This window comes from Leptopilina heterotoma, unplaced genomic scaffold, assembly GCF_015476425.1.
Source record: "Leptopilina heterotoma isolate Lh14 unplaced genomic scaffold, ASM1547642v1 Lhet_63, whole genome shotgun sequence".
Taxonomy (NCBI): Eukaryota; Metazoa; Arthropoda; class Insecta; order Hymenoptera; family Figitidae; genus Leptopilina; species Leptopilina heterotoma.
This window is the reverse complement of record NW_025111149.1, coordinates 3142899-3166007: the sequence shown is the minus strand read 5'-3', so window position 1 is coordinate 3166007 and position 23109 is coordinate 3142899. Positions and strand designations below refer to the sequence as shown.

Here is a 23109-nt window from a genome sequence, read left to right as displayed (position 1 = left end):
TTTATTTGTGAATATTAATAAGAGACCATTCATAAACTCCGTTACCAATTTAGGAGGGCGTAGGGGGTCCAAAAATCTATAAAAATACATTTAACGCAATGAAAAATTGGTAACGACTATATACTTTAAATGATTCCATGTCAGAAAGTAAAGAGGCGCTCATCAGTCTAGCGCGCATTTCTGTGCCTTGTTTATCTGTTCCTAGTTCCATCATAACTTGGGCATCCTCCTCCAATTGATCTTCAGTTTTAAGAACTTGATCCTGAGTCACTGGCAGGTATAAAGGATCTCCAGTTTGCACTAATCGAAAAGTCGAATGTTTTGCCAATCTTCCCACTGGTCTGTTCCACAAGAAATGCTTTTCTTTCTTGCTTTTTTGTTGCGTCTCGTCTTGCTCACCAGGAACTGGTTCTTCATTCGAACACTCGTAGAATTCGTCCTCCTCCGAATCTCAAAATAAAAAGAAAACTTTTTCATTCTCTTGTTTCATAATATTCGTCAAATTTTCCAAATTAGTTCAAAATAAACATATCCGATATTATTCAATTATTAATTGATAAATAATCTATATTAATAATTTATTAAAATTTTAGGAAGTAATTGAATTGTTTTGAAGAATTTCATAGAAATATTTGAAAATAATTGAATACTTTCAATTTTTTTACGAATATATTTAAAAATTTCCTTGAAAGTAATTTAATTTTCATAGAATTTTTTAATTTTTAAATATTTTAAGAAATTGAATTATTTTTAGAGAATTTTAAATTCTTGTTGAAATTAAATTTTATGGAAATTTTTGAAAATAATTAAATTCTTTTGTGTAATTTTATTTAAATTGAAATAAAAATAATTTAATTCCTAAAAAGAATTTTAGTATTTATAAAAATAGTTGAATTCTGTCGAAAAAAATTGTTTTGAAAATAATTGAATTCCAGCAAAGAATTTTACTATTTATAAAAATGATTGAATTCTTGCGAAGAATTTTACTTGTATTTAAAAAAATAATTGAATTGTTTGGAAGGATTTATTAAAATTTTAGAAAATAATTCAATTCTTTCCAGAAATTTATTATTAAAATTTTGTTAAAAATCTTTGAATTCTTCCGAAGAATGTTATTCTTTATATATAAATAATTGAATTCTTGTGAAGAATTATATTAACATTTTTGAAAACATAAACAATAATAATTTATTTTGTACTTAATAAGTTAGTGAATTTTGTAATTTTTGATTATGGAATTATTTAAAAATTTATATTTGAAAATAAAAAATTTTGTAAATTGCATAACAATAATAAATTAAATACCACGATCCGCGCGCGTAACATTTTCTAGTTAATAATTAATAATAAAATAGATTAGAAATAAAAAAATATTTAATTATTTTGGAAAAAATTAAATAGTTTCGAAAAAAGAATTTTGCAAATTTGAGATTAATGAGTAAAAAATGAATAAATAAAAAAAGAGTAAAAATATTTTTTGTGCCTATTCTATTGTCATTAGATTTATATTGAATGTGATTATTGCGTAAAAGTTGTTGAGAAAAATTAACTTAATTACGTTTTGTATTGAGTATTTAGAGAAATTTCTTTTCCCGGTGTATAATCGTGTTGACCGTCCATTAATTAACGATAATTGTCGACAGCGATTAATCAGACTGCAAATAAAATGTAACTCTCCAACTCAATGAAATTTGCATCTTTGCAAACTTCTTTCATCACCAATTAATTTTTCTCTCACGAGTAAAACTTCTCTTTCTTGAAGGAAAAAGAAAACTTTCTTTAATTCCTCTGTTTATCCAACTGGAATCTATTCAAGATTCATAATTTTTCTTTTTCAATTTCAATTCGTATTTTTAATTCAAAAAAAAAAAGAAAACAAAACATAATTATCAATTAATGAATTATTTCCAAGAGTTTTTCTTTTCTGCTTCTTTTTTTTAATCGATAAAATCAATTTTAATTGATACCTGTTTCCATGTCTTTGAATTCTGCCTGTGCGACAGCTTCTTCTCTCGTTTTTCTCAAGTGAATGCAATGATTTATCATCTGTAAATAAATAAATGATTTTTTTCATCAATTTCTTTTTTTGGTTTCTTTCAGATTGAAAATTTTGAAATGTTTTTGAAATTACCTGAAGTTTTTGATGCAGAAGACATGTGTGCACGCAATCGGGAGTACCAGGTGTTAAACTGTAACAAAAAATAAATTTTTTATTTGAAGTTTCAAAAGGAAATTTTTAAAAAGGGGATGGCAGAAAGTAAGAAATAACTTGGCTGGAAAAGAAAAGAGAAAAAAAATGAAGAATGTGGAAATAATGAAATAATTCAGATTACAGAAATAGAAACGAGATGTATGTAAGAAAATCAAATGGAGATGAATACATGAATATTTATATTTGCGGATAGCAATGCAGTATTATCACCTTTCCCACAGTTCAGACTTTAAATCTCAACTTAAACGAGTTGTTTACTATCTCGCAGGTAATTTTTACGCCACTGTTTTTATATTTTTAAAGAACCAAGGAATGAAACATTGACGAGAAAGAAATATTTGAACCAGTTTCGGATATTATAAATTATTTCCTTTTACACACGAGAAAATGAAAACAATTTCAAATTATACACAATTCGATACAAATATTTTTGTATAGAATTTTTAGTTAAAAAAATTCTATTGAATAAATTAAAATATTTCGTTATAAAAAAAGAAGGAATTTGGGAAAGAGAATTTTTTCTCTCGAGGGTTAAATAAGCTCACTTATGAATAAGTAAATATAAAAATGAATATTCTTTTTGTGAATCTTCCCACAAAGTTTCTTTCTCATTCATATTCTTCTTATCTATCCTTGATCCCTTGGCCCTTTCTAAAGTAACTGCATGCTTATGATCTTAGGTGCAATGCCAACCGTTTCTTCGCACACAAACTTGAACTCTATGAATGTTTCAAATTCCCATTTTCTGCGTAAAATAAATTTTCCGCATATATTATGTTAAATATATTATAATATTAATTTGTGAATATTAATTAATTATTGTTAATATGAATTTGAGAATATATATTAATTAACTAACAAATAATACGCGTGCAACGCGGTATTTAATTTATTAGGTATTATTATGCAAATTACAAAATTAATTTTCAAATCTCAACTTCAATTTTTGAATAATTTCAAATTAGATAAATTAAAAAAATTCATTTCTTAACTAATTAACAAATTAATTATTATTATTTACTGTTTTCAACAATTTTAATAAAATTCTTAGAAACAATTCAATTAATTTCAAAAATTTTAACAAAACACTTTTAATTCAATTATTTTTAAAAATCTTGATAAAATTCTCTAAAAAAATTCAATTCCTTTCAATAAAATTTTAATAAAATTCTTCGCAATAATTTTTCAATTATTTACATAAATAAAAATATAATTTGCAGGAATTTTTATATTATTTTTAATACAATTTTCATAAATTTTCTCAAATATTATCAATTATTTTCAATTATTATATTTAAAAAACTTCACAAGAATTGAATTATTTTGATAAATAATAAATTTTTTTTTAAGAAATTCCACTATTTTCAATACATTTTTAATAAATTTCTTTGCACAATTCAATAATTTTTAAACTTAAAAATTATTTTCTTTAATAATTGAATTCTCTACAGAAATTGAATTATTTTCAATATTCTCTAAAGAATTAAATTATTTTTGAAAATTTAAATAAAATTCTTCACTGGAATTCAATTATTTCCACGAATAATTTAATCCTTCGTAGGAATTCAATTATTTACATTATTGTCGAAAGAATTAAATTTGTTTTTGGAAATTTGAAATAAAATTCTTCGAAGAAACTCAATTATTTTCAATATTCTTTAAAGAATTGAATTATTTTTCAAAATTTCAATGAAAATGTTCACCAGAATTCAATTATTTTTATAATAAAATAAATAATTCATGAAGAAATTCAATTCTTTTCAATATACTTTAAAGAATTCAATTATTTTAATAAATAATTAAACTCTCCAGAGGAATTGGATTATTTTCAATATTCTCAAAAAATTCTTTCAATTCAATTATTTTCTAAAATTTTGTTAAATTTCCTTATAAGAATTAAATTATTTTTAATAAAAATTTTAATTTAAATTTCTCGAAAAATTATGAACAAAATTCTTTACAAAAAGTTAAATTATTTCAGGTTCAAAATTATTAAATTTACAAAAATTTAATAATAGTTTTTTAACAAAAAAACTAGCTTTTAAAAATATAAAAAAAACAAAATTATGACGAATAGATCAATATTTCTAAATTTGTATTGTTCAAATAGAATCATAATACTTATTCTTTAAATTTGAATTCGTAAAAGTTTGAATTAATTAGAACAAAAGTTCATTAATAACAAAACAATTTTGTTTTATCAATTTTTGCTATTATTTAAATAATAATAATAAATATTAACATTAATTTTTGAATATTATGTAATTAATATATATTAACTTAGAAAAATTCGTTATCTTGAATAAAAAAAAATGTGAAAAAAAGAAAAAAAATTTTTCTCTCCCAAATACAGAGAAAAGAAGAATTTCAATTAACAAATTAGAAAGTGAGGCAAATTTTTGTACTTTTAAATAATATTAGAACCTTAAAAAAATTATTCACAACGCGGATTATACTACTTTGAGGAGAAATTTAAAAGAATGTTTGGGATAAAGGAAATGGATGTTATGAAAAATTACAAGTTGGAGTTTTACGAAAGCAAGAAGAAAGTTCTTTTAACGTTAATCTAAAGAGCTAAAGACCCCTTTTTTCTGTATATATTCAGGGAAGAAAGAATAAAAGTGAAATGAAAAAATCATGAAAATTAACAATCGAAGAATGTAAATTTATTTTCTTCCTTTTTCTAATAATCAATTCAATATATTTTAGAAAATAAATAAAAAGTAAATTAAAATAAAATTGTTAAAAGAAATTAAATGAAAGAAAATAAAAAATAAAACAATACTAAATACATTTCAAGTAAAAAAAATTGAAATAAAAATTTTTAATTTATAAATATTTACGAATTTTCTTTTCACTTTTTTCTTCGTTTTTTTGCAGCACTTGTTTCATAAAATAAAAGCGAGAATTCTTCACTTATTCCTCGAATTTAAAAATAAAATATTTTAATATCAATTTGTGATTACTGATTAGTAATATAAAAGAGAAATTTGCTAATTTTCATATTATATACAAATAATATTTTCATCATTGACATATTATATTCATGATGCAAGATAATAATACCGGAGAATTTGATACGTTATGTAATGATTAATACGAAAAGAAAAGTTTAACATTGGTCAATAATTAAATTTTAAGAAGAGAGTTTTTATTGTTATACCACCTTGCCGCATCTATAAAAAAGAAACAACTATTTAGTCATAAAAATAGAGTCCTTTTTTTGTGAATTTCTTAAAAAACGCTTAAATAAATTTTAAGAAATTCACGAATTAGGTGGGCTTTTTTTTGTTTTGTTTTTTTTAAAGAGGAAAAAAAGTTTCTTTCTATATATATATATATATATATTGTAAATTGTGTAATACACATTCGAGTCTTTATATGTGTATTTTAGTCAGAAAGGCAATTTAACATTGAAAATATTTGAATAGAAGTCTATAATTAATGAGCGAGACGATCATTGTTAAAAATTTACCTTCATTGTTACATCTACATCATCTTCAAATTATATATCTACAATTTTTAATTCCTCATATACATAAAGGTCAAATTTAATCACTTCTTTGTGAATTTTCGATAGAAAAAAATGTTTCCTCTTTTTCTCAAATTCTTAGGAATTTTTCCTTTTTTTTCTATATACAAAATAAATAATTTACTGCTGCAAAATGATTTTAAATTGAATTTAAATTCTTTAATTATAAAATGAAATAAATTGAAAATATTAAAATTAACTTAGATTTAAATTATTTAACTATGAATTTATTTACCACAAAAATTTGTTTTTTCCCTGATTTCTAGGCAGAATTTTGACTCATTTCTTGACCGTAAAGAATATTCTGAAGAGTAAAATTATTCAACGAAGCATCAATAACTTTTTTTCTCTAAATGAATATTTAATCATGATTATTTTTCCATGAAAAATATTATTTTTTAACGAATTTAGATTTTTGAAAATTTCAAAGTTCAAACATTTTTTTTAAATCAACTTTTTTAAAAAGTTGTTTAAACAAAAATTGACTTTATTTAAAGAGATTTTGCATTATTTATAAATGAAGTTCTCTTTAATTAATGCCTTACATTAATATCTTGAATTCTTTAAGAGAAAAAAATTCCTCAATTCATAACAAAAACTTGAAAAAAATTCTCGCATATGAATTGAAAAATGAAGAAACAAGGAATGACTGAACGGAATTTTCTCTTGATTGATTCTCAAAGAAAATTTCATTCAACTTTTTTTTATGAATGAAAAATTGACTGAATGGGGATTTTTTTTCTTTTTAATGTTCAAAGGAAAGGAAAACAAATATAAAACTTTGGTATTAAATAGTTTAGATTTTTTTAAACTATTTTCATCTCCGATTTTAATTTTTTATATTTTTTCCTTTCCTTTTTTTTGGGGGTTTTTTCTTTCTTTTTGCTTTATATTTTTTATTCTTGTTTTAGAAAAATTTATTTGAAGACTATTTTGTTCGGATTATTAAATCGAATATTTATCACGATCATATATTTTTTTTACTTTTCTTTTCGAGAAAGAGTTACTGGAAATTTTTACTGCTTTTTGACTTTTTCCCCCTCCTTTTTCTTTTTCTTGAGAAGAAATAATTGAAGAAAATGTAATCTAAAAAAATGTTTTAAATAAATAAGGCGCATGACAATTCCATAAATTATCATTGTCTATAGAATTTCAGGTGCCAAAAATTTTAATCTAATAATTCTTTACAGAAATTGAATTATTTTCAAAGCAATTTTAATTATTCCTTAAATGAATTTAATTAGGTATCTTTAAAAATTTTAATTAAATTCTTCCCAGCAATTCAATTATTTTCATAAATAAAAAAATTCTTAGGAATTAAATTATTTTCAATACAATTTTCGTAAATTTTCTCGAATAAAATTAATTATTTTCAAAAAATTCTTTCTATGAATTCAATAATTCATTAACTTATAAAATTCTTCGCAGGAATTCAATTATTTCCATAAGTAAAAAAATTCGTTCAAAGAATTCAATAATTATTTTCAAAAATTTCGATAAACTTCTTTATAATGATTGGATTATTTTTAATACAATATTAAATGAATTCCTCGAAAAATTTTTAGTTAAATTCTTTAGAAAATTAAATTATTTCAGGTTCAAAGTTATTAAAGTTATCATTTTCAATTCCATTGGATTTCTATCGGTAAAAATGTTCTTTTTTCCTCTTTTGAGAATAAGAAGAAGATATTTCGCCGGATAAATTAAATATAATTTATGCCTACTAAAACATAGTTCCGTTTGAGATTTTCTCAAATACTATTCGCCAGCAAATCCATTTCATCGAATATTCCATATTACAGAAATTTTACTTAATCGAAATTTAATTGGACCGAATTTCTATTTAATAGAATTCAAAAATAATTCTATTTATTTGTCAGAATTTTTATATGCTAGAAATTTTATTCTCTAAAATTCCTATTATAATAAATTATATTCTTGAATGAATAAATAAATAAGATCAAAATTTCGGTTAAAGAAAGCTTCTGGCACATATTTTTTTTGAAAATTTTAATAAAATTTCTTTTATTTTCATTATACTAATTAAATTCTCCTCTGGAATTGAAACATTTTCAATATTTTCTGAAGAGTTTAATTATTTTTGAAAATTTCAATAAAATAGTTCATCAGAATTCAATTATTTTCAATATTCTCAAAAAAAATTCAATTATTATAAAAAATTTTAATAAAATTCTTCGCAGGAATTCAATATTCTTGAAAAAATTCAATTAATTTTGGAAATTTTAAATAAAATTCTCCACAGGAATTGAATTATTTTCAATATTCTCTAAATAATTGAATTTTAAAATTTCAATAAAATTCAGCAAAAATACAATGATTTTCATAATAAAATAATTGAATCTTAAAAGAATTAAATAATTTTTCGAAATTTTAAGTAGATACATTCTTCGACAAAATTCAATTATTTTCAATATTATTGAAAGAATTCAATTATTTTCTTTAATAATTAAATTCTCCACATATGAATTGAAGTATTTTCAATAATTTCTAAAGTTTTTAATTATTTTTGAAAATTTCAAAAAATTATTCACCAGAATTCAATTATTTGCAATATTCTCAAAAAAATTCAATTATTATAGAAAATTTGAATAAAAAAAAAATTCTTCGCAGGAATTCAATTATTTTCAATATTTTTGAAAGAATTTAATTAATATTGAAAATTTTAAGTAAAATTCTTCGAACAAAATTCAAATATAATTTTTAATATTCTTCAAAGAATTCAAGTGTTTTGACAAATAATGAAATTCTTCACAGGTATTGAATTATTTTCAATATTCTCTAAATAATTAAATTATTTTTGAAAATTTCAATAAAATTCATTAGAATTCAATTATCTTCATAATAAAATTAATTAATTTCGAAATAATTGAATTATTTTCTTCAAAGAAAGTCAATTATTTTGAATATTCTTGAAAGAATTCAATTGTTTTGAAATAAATATAATTAAATTTTCCACAGGAATTGAATTATTTCCGATATTCTCGAAAGAATTTCAGTTAAAGCGCAGAAAACTTCTGGTAAATAAAATCCAAATTGACAAAAATTCTATATATAAACAATAATAATTATGCGTCCGTTTTTGAATGAAGTCAATTGGAAATCGGTGAAATATTTCTTCTCCTCTTATGCGAAGAAGAAAATAATTCGCCGGATAAATGAAATATAATTTGCGTGTATCAGAGTTCCGTTTGAAAAACCATCCATTTATTATTTTCCTCGCAGTGGCATTTTCTCTCGATCGTCAATTTAAACGGTTTGTTTCCCGTGTAAAACGGGAAATCCGAGGGAGAGTTTATAGGGCCCTATGAAGAATTGTATTTTCAGTGCGTGCCTCTCTATGTGTACACGAATCGGAGTACCGTACACACCATAATACCCTACTCTCCACAGGTAGAAAATTATTATTATCGTTGCCTAACCAGAACCAGAGACGCAACTGACGAGAGAATCTTACAAGGGGTGGGGGAGTGGAAACTTGGCTGTTGGAATGGAGTTGGAGTGGAAGTACCGGCATGAGACAGGATTCCATGGGTTCGAAGCCGACGATGTCCGACAACTGGTTGCAGTCGAGCCTAAGATCGTGTTGCCGATGGCCACCGGGACCAACTGATTAGAAAAAGAGAAAAAGAAACATTATCCCAAGTGCACGCGCGCCGCGTCTTCATTTCATCATCTCAAATATATCGAAAAATAATTCAAATCATTCAAATAGTTGTAAAATAATCAAAAGTTTTTAAATTAGAAAAATCATTCAAATTATTCAAATTAATTATTTATCAAAGTCTCCCTAAGAGCCGGAAGAATTAATTTCGAGAAAAAAAACGTGCGGATCGGGTGACCGAAAGGGACCGACAACAGGTGGATCGGTTTACCTCAAAGGGGGGACCGAGGATTATCACCAAAAAGGCGGGGTGTTGAAAGAAAAAAACAGCAACAACGAAAAGGTGTTTTACACATGGTAGTTAATTTTTTAACACGGAAGGTGTTTCCAAGGACAAATTTCCGAGTGAGGCGCCATGGATGATCAACGGTTGCCTTGAACTACGTCCAAGAAAACAATGAGTGAGTAGGATCATTGCTCCCAAGTTTCCGGACTCTTCGCCTTTGCTTTCGCGTCTTTTACCATTTCGAACGGTGAATCGATTCTTGTCTTCCTTTACGTAGATAGGCGAGAAAATTCTCTTTTTTTCGCAAAAAAAAAGAAAAGAAACAAGAAAACAATCACGATGTGGGGCGAATCGTACATTCGAAATATTCAAGTGTTTTTTTGGTACCATACAAATTATAATTACATAACAAAAATAAATAAAAATAAATACATAAAAAATGAATAGATGAAGAAAAGAAATACATAAAACGAACATAAAAAACAGAAAATAAATACAGGAAAAAACGTTAAAAGTACAAAAAAAATACAAAAATTTAAAGCGCATAAAATTTAATATTCCAGCGATATTCTAATTACCTAGTTTGAATTAATTAAGACTTAAATAATTAAGGCGATTGACATTCTGATAAAAAAACTTATATTGACAGAAATTTACAAAAAAAATATATAAAGAAATTTTTTAAATTAACATTTACTAGCAAATGTTACGCGCGAAATGCGGTATTTAATTTATTGTTAAAACAAAATTAAAAATTTTTTACTTTTAAATATCAACTTCAATTTTTGAAAGATTTCAGATTTAAAACGAAAAGAAATTTACTTATTAAGTAATTAAATATTTATTGTTATTGATTATATTCTAAAACATAAAAAAATTCTTTGAAATAATTCAGTTATTTTTAAAAATTGAAATAAATTTCCTCGCAGAAATTCAATTATTTTCAATATTCTTGAGAGAATTAAATTATTTTTGAAATTTTAAATAAATTTTTCGCTGGAACGTAATTATTTTCAATATTCTAGAAAAAATTAAATTAACCCTAGAAGGAGTAACTGGGGTGTCCAGACATCCCACGTAATATTCAAATTACGCCACTAACTTAAAAAATAATTTTTTCACTTTCAAACCCTATCGATTATTCAAAATTTTTTTTAATTTATCAAAAAATGAATAAAACCATTGCTTTCGTTACTCAAAACCCAATAAAATTCACTAACTTTAATTGACTTTACGTCAAATAGAAACCTTTTAAAACAAGATTCAAGTTACCCCTTATAAGGTGAGTAAATTCATGTACTCCTTTTAGAGTTAATTTTGGAAATTATAAATAAAATTCTTCGCTGAAATTCAATTATTTTCTTCAATAATTAAATTCTCCACAGAAATTGAATTATTTTCAATATTTCTAAAAATTTCAATTATTTTTAAAAATTTGAATAAATTTGTTCACCAAAATTCAATTATTTTCATAAAGAATTAAATTCTTCGCAGCAATTCAATTCAAAATTATTTTGATAAATAATTTAATTCTCTATAGGAATTGCATTATTTTCAATATTCTCTAAAGAATTAAATTATTTTTATTATTCTCGAAAGAATAAAATTATTTTTCGAAATTTTAAATAAAATTCTTCCAAGAAATTTATTTATTTTCAATATTCTCTAAAGAATTGAATTATTTTTGAAATTTCAATGAAAATTATCACCAGAATTCAGTTATTTTCATAATAAAATAATTAAGTAAATCTCAAAAGAATTAATTTATTTCCCGAAATTTGAATTAAATTCCATGAAAAAATTCAATTATTTTCAATATTTTTGAAAGAATTCAATTATTTTCATAAATAATTAAATTCTCTAGAGGAATTGAATTGTTTTCAATATTCTCTGAAGAATGCAATTATTTTTGAATATTTCAATAAAATTCTTGTCAAATATTTAATCACTTTCATAAATAATGATGTTTTTTTTGCAGAAATTTAATTATTTTAAAAACAACTTTTAGAAAATTTCTCTAAAGAATTCGATTATTGTCAAAAATTTTGATTAATTTTGTTTATTAGAATTTAAGTATTTTGAATATACTTTTAATTATATTTCTTGAAAGAATTTAATTATTTTGAATATATTTTCAATTATATTTCTTGAAAGAATTTAATTATTGTTTTCGAAAATTTTAAAATGATATTCTTCGAAATAATTAAATTATTTTCAGTATGTACCTACAATTTTTATTAAATTCGTCGCCAGAATTGAATTATTTTCATAAGTTCTAAAATCCTTCGGAAGAAGTCAATTATTTTCCATAAAATTCCATTAAAAGTTTACCAAAGTATTTAATACTATTATATTTTATAAAATTTAATAAAGTTTTTTGAAAAAATTCTATTATTCTCAAGAATGCTGATAAAATAAATAAATAATAAATAAAATTTTATTTATGAATTAAATTATTTCAGATTCGAAATCGTTGATTATAAACGTTGTGAACTTCACCAACGCCTTAAAAAGAAACAAAAAAAAAAAATTCTCAAAAAGAATAAGCAAATTAAACTAATTTGTAATGATTATCGCTCTTTGAAATACCATTATTAGAATATTGCGCAATTATTAAAGCGCTACTCATGCGCGATTCTGAGACTAATAGTAAAAGCGTGCAGCTCATAGAAAAAAAAATTAACTTGAGAAAAAAAATGGTAAATCGCGATAAAAAGAAAACAATTTAATAATCCTTTTCTCCCCCTTGTGAATATAGAAAAAGTTATAAGGAACTTCTTCTTTTTGCATAATTTTTCCCTTCCCGTAAACAAAATAAATATAGATATACGTAGGAAAATTATCATTCACATAACGTATTACACCTATAATTGCAAATACACATACATACAATGAGACTATTTATCCTTTTATATATATGAGATATAATATTAATTTATGATAATCAACTAACTGTTATTTTAGTCTCTTGGACTGTAAGGTATATAAACTGCAAACAATATAAACACCAGTACAGTTTTAAATTTGGTTAATAAGTGTATACAAAATTCTAATTGAAAAAGTAATCACGCAAAAAAAAGAAAATTACAAAGAAAACCTGTACTTTCTAACAAGGAAAAGGATTATTAAATCATCTGTAGGATCTGATTTAATTATAGCAAAGATTTTTAATGTATTAGAATTTTAATATTTCCGTACTATGATTCCGAAGACTTTTTTTCTATATTGTCTTTAATTTCTTAATTTGTCGATTAATATTTATCAAACTTGGGGGTTGCCACAAAAATTCGATTTTGATTTTCTCTCTTTTCCCTGATTTTCAGAAAGAATTTTGATTTTTTGCTCTGAAATTAAGACGTTCCCTAAAGAATATTCTGATTCACTCACAAAATGTGATTAGATACAGAAAAAAATGTTTAAATAGCAATTAATTATTAAATACTAAATAATAATTATTAAATTAATAACAAAGATAATACCACTTAAATATAAAAAAAAATTCTTGAACTTTTCCTTGATTTTCCTGACCAATTATAATTTTCCTGATTTTTCCCTAAATTCCCAGGGTAAAAAATCAAATTTCTAGAATTGATAAAAAAATTCCATTTTTGGTATTCGGCAACCAATTAAAATATTAAAAAATCATTTAATTTTTTTCTGAATTTTTTTCGTTCTCCTTGAAAAAATTTTTCTCTCTCAATCGCTGATCGTAAACGTAGTGAATTTCACTGACGTTAATTTTGGAAGAGTTGCAATATAACAATTTTTATAAACAATTGAATTTCAGATGCTTTGAAATTTGAATTTTTCGAAAATATTAATTCTTAAGTGAAAAATAATAATTATTTGTTAAAGAAAATTGTTTCGAACAATTTTTATGTTTTGAATAATTTTACAATTATTGAAGATATTCACAAATTAATGTATTAGAAACATTTTTTTTTCTATTTTTAGAGTGAATTATTATTATTTTTCAAGTGAATCAGAATACTGTTTAGGAAAAAAGTCTTTTCTTTTTAGGGGAAAAAATCAAAATAAGGAAAGAAACAGAATCAAATTTATGTCGCAATCCCGAGAAACCAATTAATCTCTCCATCGAAAGCTTTCGAAATTCATTAATTTTTCAAGCAATAAATAATAATCCAAAGAGACATATTTTACGGCATTGGTGTTAAAGTCTCTCGTTTGCATTCACAACAGTTATTCATTTATCAAGAATAGAAAGAACCGCTACGATAGGTAATTATAATTTTTCCTAATTATTCCAAACATCTTTTCTAATTCTTTTCCTCCAATCGACTAATTTTCCAAAATATTCAAACAATCATCTTAATTATATAAATATTGCTCCTTCGATAAATTCGATTGATTGCAATCCGTTGAATCACGTAATTCGCACTTCTTGGATTGAATGATTCGATAGGATCTCAAGCAGGATTCCTCGAGAGAAATATAATACAGTTCTGTTTCGTGAAAATTCAAAGAATTCCTCCACACCCAATTGTCTCAATCAATGAAATACGATACTAAATTCATTTTCCTCAGATTGACATTTCTATTTTGTATATACTATATACAAGAGACGGAAAAAAATTCCACAAAACCGCACAAATCATTGGCGATCGGAATAATTTTTTACTCTAAAAAAACTTGATACACGTGATTTTCATGTTCTGTTTGTGACAATAATATTCTTTTTTCTCCATTCTTTGTGGTGTTTGAAATTCTTTTCTAGATGCTGAACCTTGGGTGTGGTGATAAGTGGAATTCGCTGTTTTCCTTCATAACTATTTTATGATTTTAATTCCGATACTACTATATATATATATCCAAACGCAGATATATTGTGACTGATAACATTTTCACTTTATTATATTTCATTCTCGTTCACGAGTTTCTTTCTCCTTTTTGAAATTCGTGTACAATTGTCTTTTTAGTTGTTCCAGTTTGCAATTCTCAACAAATTCTCAACGAATTCTCTAATGAAAAATTCCAATTCGAAATTGAAAAAAGATAATTGACATTCAGTAGGCAAAAATTATTTTCGCATTAAATTGCCCTTTTCTGCTAATTGACGAGTATTTTTTTTATTGATGATTAGCGAAAACTCGATGCCGCAGAGATATAATTGGATTGGTCCCTGGAGATCATTTAACTTCTAAGCTTCCATAGAGGCACCAATTAACTTTCTTCAAAAAGACATCTATTGAATACGATATCAAGTTTCTTTCAATTTAATCAAGTTGCACGATTTCGAACTCGTTTGGTCATTTTTATAAAGTTCTCAGGTTTCATGACGCGTACGTTTTAGGAGAAAATTCAGCCGATGGGAATTTTATTCCATCCGTTTAAAAAATGCAGTTTTTTTTCCAAAAGATTCGGTTGTTTTTCTTTTTTTTTTTGAATTCACTAAAAGATTTGATTTTTTTTCGAAATTCACCAATGGTTAATGCTCCTGTGTTGTTATAGGTATAACTATAAATAGCTTTCTTCGTTGTTCTTTGTCGGCTGACCTTGAACCAAACTATAGTCAGAGCATAGTTGCATCGTTGGGTGAACATGGTACCTTCTTCCAAGCTAAGATCCTGAACACGTACTCGCTGCACATATGAGAGTATGTCGATTATTATTTTTAAAAAAATTACTCAATTCGCTCCAATTGTTTTTAGAATTTATATTGTATATATAAATATAGAAAGTCCTGTTACCTTATTAGTCTCTCGAGTTCTCTCTCTGCGTGAGGCGTTAATTCCATTTTTCTTAATTCATAATCCTCTCGAGTTAACATTCAACTAATTCGCATTATATAATTTCCAACAATTACACACATATATGGAGTAATAATTCGAATCTATTTTTGCAAATTTCTCCTCTAAAGAATTTTTCTGTAAAATAAATTTACTACGAAAATTAAAATTTCGAAATAGAAATATATTCACTGACCAAATATATTCACTTTATGTATTAACTAGGAAATGTTAGCGGCATTTGTTCGCAAAACGCGGTACTTGATTTATTGTTATTATGCAAATATCAATTTTTTCATTTTCAAATGCCAACTTCAATTTTTTTAAGATTTCAGATTCGAAAAATAAAAAATTCACTTCTCAATTAATTAATTATTATTATTCATAATTTTCTAAACTAATAATAAAATTCTCCCCGAGAATTCAATTCTTTTCATAAATAATAACATTTTTTGCAAAAAATTCAATTATTTTCACAAATAATAAAATTTTTCTAATTAGAATCCAATTATTTTCAAAAATAATAAAATTCCTCAGAAGAATTCAATTGTTTTTCATAAATAATTAAGTAAATAAGAAAATTATTCGCAAGAATTCAAATATTTGAACACTTCTACAACGAACCCAACACAGAGATAAACCTTGAAAACACTGACGAATCGTCGTACTGCGGGAGAGGAGAATTTAGTTATCAGAGAGATACGAGGGGAATCAAAAATAGTAAAATTGAATTAGTCAACTGTAGTTTAATATCTTTTGAAGATCTCTCGAATATTGCTCACACTTTTAATTGTTCACACGTCACAAATTTGGATTTACTTGACGATCTTGTGTTATATATTATCAAAATGTAAGAGGTTTGAACACAAAAATTGACATTTTACAGTCATCTATCGACACTTCTGACTATGATATCATAGTTTTCACCGAAACATGGCTAAAGAATTACACTCAAGATGCTGAACTTTTCGATCCAACTTTATTTAATGTTTACAGAAATGATAGATTTGATAAAATTGGCGGGGGCGTTCTTATCGCTGTTAAATGCACATTTACAACAGGTTACGTGAATTTATCTAATTTTTTTCAACCTTCATTATAACAACCTTCATTTATTTAAACCTTTATTTATTTCAACCTTCATTTTAACATTGTAGCTTGTAAAATACTAATTGCTTGTAACCCATTTATTTTAATTGATATTTACATTACACCTATAACATTCCTTTACTTGAATTTGAAAATTTCTTTGAATCTCTATCTAATGTATGTTCTACCTGGACAATAAATTATATATTATTAGGTGATTTCAATATACCAAACTTAAAACAATATATCACCTCCGGATTTCAAGATTATAAGTCTATTATTTTACACTCATTTTTGGATTCTCACAATCTTCATCAATATAATGATGTAAATAACATATGTGATAGATATTTAGATTTGATTATATCAACATTTACTTGTGAGGTTATAAGCAATGAACTGCTACTTTTACCCCGTTTATATGAATGACGTCGCTTCACACATTCAAAATAATATACTTTTATATGCCGATGATGCTAAAATTTTTAAACCAATTAATGATGTTAATGATTGTTTGAATTTACAAACCGACATAAATTCTTTCTTTGACTGGTGTAAAGATAATATGTTAGAGGTAAATCCATCTAAGTGTTATGTCATGACCTTTTCGAGAAAGAAAAATATTGATCTTTTTAATTATTCTGTTGATAATCATCCATTTGATAGAGTTAATACTATAAAGGATCTGGGTATTTATTTAAATAGTTCTTTAAAATTTAATACTCACATTGACACAATTGTAAGAGAATCGAATCATTGTATAGGTTTTATTATACGCGCTTGTCGTAAGTTCAATCTTTGTTTTATGCAATGGTCAGATCAAAATTGGAATAGGGTTCTGTTATTTGGCGCAAAATAGCGCAATTTTTTGTTGACTTAATCGATATATGTCAAAAACGTTTCTTAAAATTTATTTATTATAAAAAACATCGCCAATTCCTTTTGCTTGGTTCTGACTACAATGAATTGTGTACCTTATTTAATGTACAAACACTTGAGGAACGAAGATTGGTTGCATTCTCTACATTTTTTTTTCAAGATTTTCAGGACAATTTTTGATTGTCCATATTTATTATCTCTTATACCTATCCTTGTTCCTCAACGTTGTCTTAGGTCTAGTAATCCGTTTTACACCATCGGGTGTCGATCATTGAAGGGTACTATACACCCAGAGAAAAATATTATTTAAACCAAATATATTTTATTTGAGTTAAATAAACGTATATTTGTCTCAGAACCAACTAGACTTTTTATTTCTTTTAAATAAAAATTTTATTCGACACAAATAAAACATATATTTGAGATAAATAAAATTTTATTCAAACCAAATAAAATTTATTTCAAACAAATAAAAAGTCTAGTTGGTTCTGAGACAAATATACCATTTCTCTGGACGGCAGTTGGTGAAATGTGTGAGGCTCTGAATACTATGTGCAGCGATAATGAAATTGATTTATTTTGTATGTCTTTAAAAGAATTTTCCAAATCACTTTCTGACTTTATGCATCACTCTCGTGTCACTACGAACACTTAATTGATTAAAATAGATTAAGTATATTATAATTAATTTTATTTTTGTTATATATAATCCTGTAATTGGTCTTCTGACTGTTAGATTTATTTCAATAAACAAATAAATAAATAAAAAATTTCCATAATAAAATAATTAAATCTCCATAGAATTAAATTATTTCTCGAAATTTTTATTAAATTCTTCGCAAGAATTCAATTATTTTCAATATTCTCGAAAGAATGGAATTGTTTCTCGAAATTTGATTAAAATTCTTCGGAAGAATTCAATTATTTTTCAAAATTTGTAATAAAATTTTTTCCGAAATAATTAATTTCTTTTCATAAATTTTGATAAAATTTTCTGCAAGAATTAAATTATTTTAGATTCAAAGTAATTATAAAAATTATAAAATCTTTAAAACAAAATGTCAACTTTTTAAATTAAAAAATATATTAATCCATTACTTATTAACGCAAAATTGTGGAAAATAATATAATTTCTAAATTTTTCTTGTGAAAATATTTCTACAAAACTTATTTTCTAAATAATTAAATAATCAACCAAAATCAAAATAAATCTAAAGTATTAAAAATGTAACTTATTATTATAGTAGAATATAAATAAATAAATATTCGATTTAATTTTTAAGTAAAATCTGGAAGACTTTTGATATTTTTTTCTTCTCATAAAATGAAAAAATTTAAAGGAAGACAAAAAGAGATTTTTTTTCTCACGAATGGAATATAATAATATTCTCTTCTTTGGATCTAAAAATACTATCAGTGAAAAATCGACAATAGGCGTCAGTTTGTGAAAACGACTCATCCTTATTTTGTCTCTATTGTATGATTATTGCGTGATACGCATATGAAATCAAAAAGAGAAAAAAAAGGTTTCGTCAGGTACAAAGAGTATTTATTCTCATCTTCAAAACGAAATTCAAGGACAAATTCCTATTTCTACATGAATAGAATTCAAAACAAGTTTTTTTTAATCTAAAATGCTACCAGAACATTTTTTAAAAAAAGTTTCCTCCAAAAAAAAACTAATTTTTTTCGACAATTTCTGATTTTCGAAAGAAAGAAAGTAAGAAATTGAAAGAAAAAAAAGGAATAAAAAATCAAAACGGACTTGAAAAAAATCGAATTTCTGATTTTCAAAAGAAAGAAAGTAATAAAAATTGGAAAAAGAGGCATAAAAGTCAAAACGGACTTGAAATAAAGAAATATTGCCTGCTCTAACCTAGATCGTCAGGCGATGGGAAAATGAATTTACCTCGAATCGAGGAATTCTCATTTCCGGAAACGCTTCTCAGCATCCGCTCCTTGCAACTTCCTGATCGGTTGTCCACTAGGTCGAAAAATTATCAGAAAAAGAAAATTAATGACCGGTTATTGATCAATTTTAAAGTGTCTTCTCTTGTCCTAGATTATTAATTTCGTCATACCACATTGGAAAACTTTCTCTCACGTACAAAATTCGATCTATATCGAAAAATTATTATTCCATTCTTCAAACACAGTTATTAGGAATTTTTATTGCGATCACTTTCACCTAAGAGATTTAGCATTTATAATTTATAATTTTTTTTCGAGAACAATCTAAGATATTTATCTTTGTTTATGAAGTCATTTATTACTGTTGGTGGAAGGAAGAAAAAGAATATTGTCTGATATTGCGTTTAATGCGAAAAAAAATCAAATATGAAGAAACCATTTTTTCCCCTACAATATGTCTTTTTACTTTCAAAGAATCTGCGTGAATCATTCTTTCTTTTCTAATTCTGATTTGTTGGTCTTTTTTTCATATATATAGTTCAACTTTGCAAAATATGTTGCATGAAAAGAAGTTGTCTTGGAAATTCATAATTAGCGCTCTAGATATTTCGTATTTCCTCGTTATTGTCTTACTTTTCTCGCGAGCTTTCCATTCTGCACCCATAATATTGGGATAAAAATTAAAATTCCCAAGGTATTGTAATCACGAAAAAAAACATTCTATGTAACGTCAATTTTCACGTAATGCAATTAGTCCTCGATTTCTTAAATTCAGAACTCGGATCGACTTAAGGGAGAAAAAAAAGTTATTTTAGTCGATTCATTGCTACAAAAAAAAATCGAAAAAGTCTCTTATTTTATTCGGAGTTCCCACAGAAATTTTATTTTCCATTTTTCCTGACTTTTCCCTGATTTCCTAAAAATTTGTTCACTTTCTTATTTCAAAAATAACTTCAATTTGGACTTTTTGTAAAATTCAATTATTTTCAAATATTATTTGATATTTTAATACATTTTTCTTCTCAAACATGACTGCTTTTAAAAATTATAATACAATTAATTAAAACATTTATTTCAATAATACAAATTTAATTATTACTAAAATATACAATTTTAATTCTACTAAAATTCAATTATTTTCTAGAATTTTTAACTAAATTTATTTAAAAGTTTAATAATTTTATATTAAATAAGTAATTAAATATTATAAATTGAATATTAAGAATTGAAATTATCAAAACGTAATTCAAAAAATTTAAGTTCTTTACAAATGTTAGATAAAGATATTCAAAATTTAAATTTGTAACCTTTTGAAATTTAATTATTTTAGAGAAATTTTAGTTTTCACTCTTCGAGTATTCAATTATTTTCTAGAATTTTAAACAAAAAATATTTCACTGAATCAACTATTTTCAATAATTTTAAGAAAATTATTCACACACAAAAAAAAATATGTTAAATTTGACTACTTTTTTACTATTTCCTGTAGTTCCTATTGGCGCCCGTAACATTATTTAGTAAAATGAACTATGACAGAATAGTTAGTCTAACAGTAAAATGTAGTAATAAATACCATTTTTACAGTAAATTTAACTACTAAAACAGTTATCTTAACTATTTGTTGTTAGTCATACTAACTGCTTCATTTAGTTGCAGTAACTAAATTTTCATAGTTCCTATAGGCGCCCGTAACAAATTGTAGTTGTAACAACTGTAAAAAATAGTTAAATTAACTATTTAAAGTAGTAAAATGAAATTATTTATTTGTTTTTTATTATTATTGAGGTCCATTTTTTTACATTTTCTCTTACCTATTTTTGTTCATAATATATAATTTATATATTAAATTCTTATACACCTAACAGAGAAAAATCCCCAAACGCCGGGGATTGAACGCACGACCCTAACATTCGCAAACCGATAGCCTAACCACCTAACCACGCTCGCACGCTACGATGACTGGCATTGTACTTGAGGACATTCTTCTTAGATTCAGTCATAATAACTACTCCGTTTAGTTGCAGTAACTAATTTTTTAAGCTTAAGGACTTAGTTGAAATGTAGCCAGCATATGATTTTAAATGACTCAACGATATTGCAGTAGTTAAAAGTATTGTTGAAAATAGTTATTTTCAGAATTTCTGTAGTAAAATTATCCACTTTTTACTAGTTATAAAAAAATTAAACTTACTATTTTCATATAGTAAAAATAACATACAAATTGTTACTTTTATGACTTTTGTAGTTATAAAAATAAATGTTTCTTACCACCATAGAGATAAATTATTAAAAGCTAGTAACAAAAATAACAAATTCCAGCGGTTGTTTTTACTCTTTGGAACAGTAAATTTTAATTTATTTTGCAAATAGCAAGAAATTGATATTTCTACTACAGAAATTCCGAAAATAACTATTTTTAACAGTACTTTTAACTACTGCACTATTGTTGAGTTATTCACAATCATAATGTGTAGTAGTAATTTTAACTACATAAAACCTACTATTCAATTTTAGTTCCACTAACTATGGAAGTTTAGTTAAAATGCTGTTAAAATGCTGCTGAATATGGTAGTTTTAACTATATTTTTTTAACTGCACATATGTGGATACTTTTACCACTCACGTTTTTTCTCTGCAGAAAAAAATGATCTTTTCAACTGCATAAATAGTAAAAATAACTATTTTCAACAATTGATTTTACTATATGAAAACAGTAAATTTCTTTCTTTCTCTGCAACTAGTAAGAAATAGTTGTTTTAACTACGTAAATCATAAAAGTAACAACTTTCAGAGGTTGTATTTACTGTATAAAAACAGTAAGTCTCATTTTGTTTGCAACTAATACAAAATAGTTATTTTTGCTACCACAATAGTAAAATTAACTATTTTTAACAATAGTTTTTACTACTACAGTATAGTTGAGCCATTTACAAGCATCTGTTATAGTTATTTCAACTACGTAAAGTAGTTATTTTAACTACATAAAACCAACTACTTCATTTTGGTTCCACTAACTGAGGAAGTGTAGTTAAAATGCTGCTGAATATGGTAGTTTTAACTACTTTTTTTCTAACTACACAAATGTGGTTGTTTTTACCATTCGCATTTTTTTCTGTGCATGAATTCAATTATTTTAATACAAAAATCCAATCTTCTATCTAAAATATTTCTTCTGCGAAGAATAATTATTAAAATTTTGAAAAATAACTGATTTGTTCCGAGAATATTGAAAATAATTAAAATCCTGTGCAGAATTTTATTATTTATGAAAATAATTGAATTCTGGAGAAGAATTTTATTATTTATGAAAATAATTGAATTCTGGAGAAGAATTTTCTTTAAAATTTTTACAAATAATTGAACTTTTTCAAAGTATAATTTACAAAAATAATTGAATTTTTAAGAAGAATTTAATTTAAATTTTCAAATATATTTTTATTTTTTCCACAATTTTGAAAATAATTTAATTCTTTCTAGAATATTTACAATAATTGAATTTCTTTGAAGGATTTTATTTACAATTTAATTGAAATTTCCAAAAAAATTAGATTTTTTCGACAATATTGAAAATAACTGAATTTCAACGAAGAAGTTAATTAAAATTTCTATAAAAATAATATTCTTTAGACAATATTCAAAATAATTTTTCTTTTCTAAAATATTCAAAACAATTCAACTTTGCGAAAAATTTAATTGAAATTTCCAAAAGTAATTTAATTATTTCTAGAATATTGAAAACAATTGAATTTCCGCGAAGAATTTAATTGTCATTTCTAAAAATAATTGAATTCTTTCAAGTAAATTGAAAATAATTGAATTTATGTGAAGAAT

The 23109-nt window shown here is 24.4% G+C and overlaps 2 protein-coding genes across 2 annotated transcripts in view; one reads left to right on the top strand and one right to left on the bottom strand.

Annotated features, from left to right (window-relative positions):
• The window catches only part of LOC122509789 (rab3 GTPase-activating protein catalytic subunit), an 82586-nt gene that overhangs the window by 4781 nt on the left and 54696 nt on the right, over positions 1-23109 (bottom strand). Inside the window, exons 8-10 of the mRNA XM_043624037.1 lie at positions 2132-2189; positions 1968-2046; positions 125-450 (exon numbers count right to left, since the gene is read on the bottom strand). Of these exons, the coding sequence (XP_043479972.1) occupies positions 125-450; positions 1968-2046; positions 2132-2189 (463 nt within the window). The remainder of the gene's footprint in view (positions 1-124; positions 451-1967; positions 2047-2131; positions 2190-23109) is intronic.
• LOC122509790 (vasorin) overlaps positions 9273-23109 on the top strand; it is a 58499-nt gene continuing 44662 nt past the window's right edge. The window contains exon 1 of the mRNA XM_043624040.1: positions 9273-9827. Within this exon, the coding sequence (XP_043479975.1) occupies positions 9824-9827 (4 nt within the window). The 5' untranslated portion in view covers positions 9273-9823. The remainder of the gene's footprint in view (positions 9828-23109) is intronic.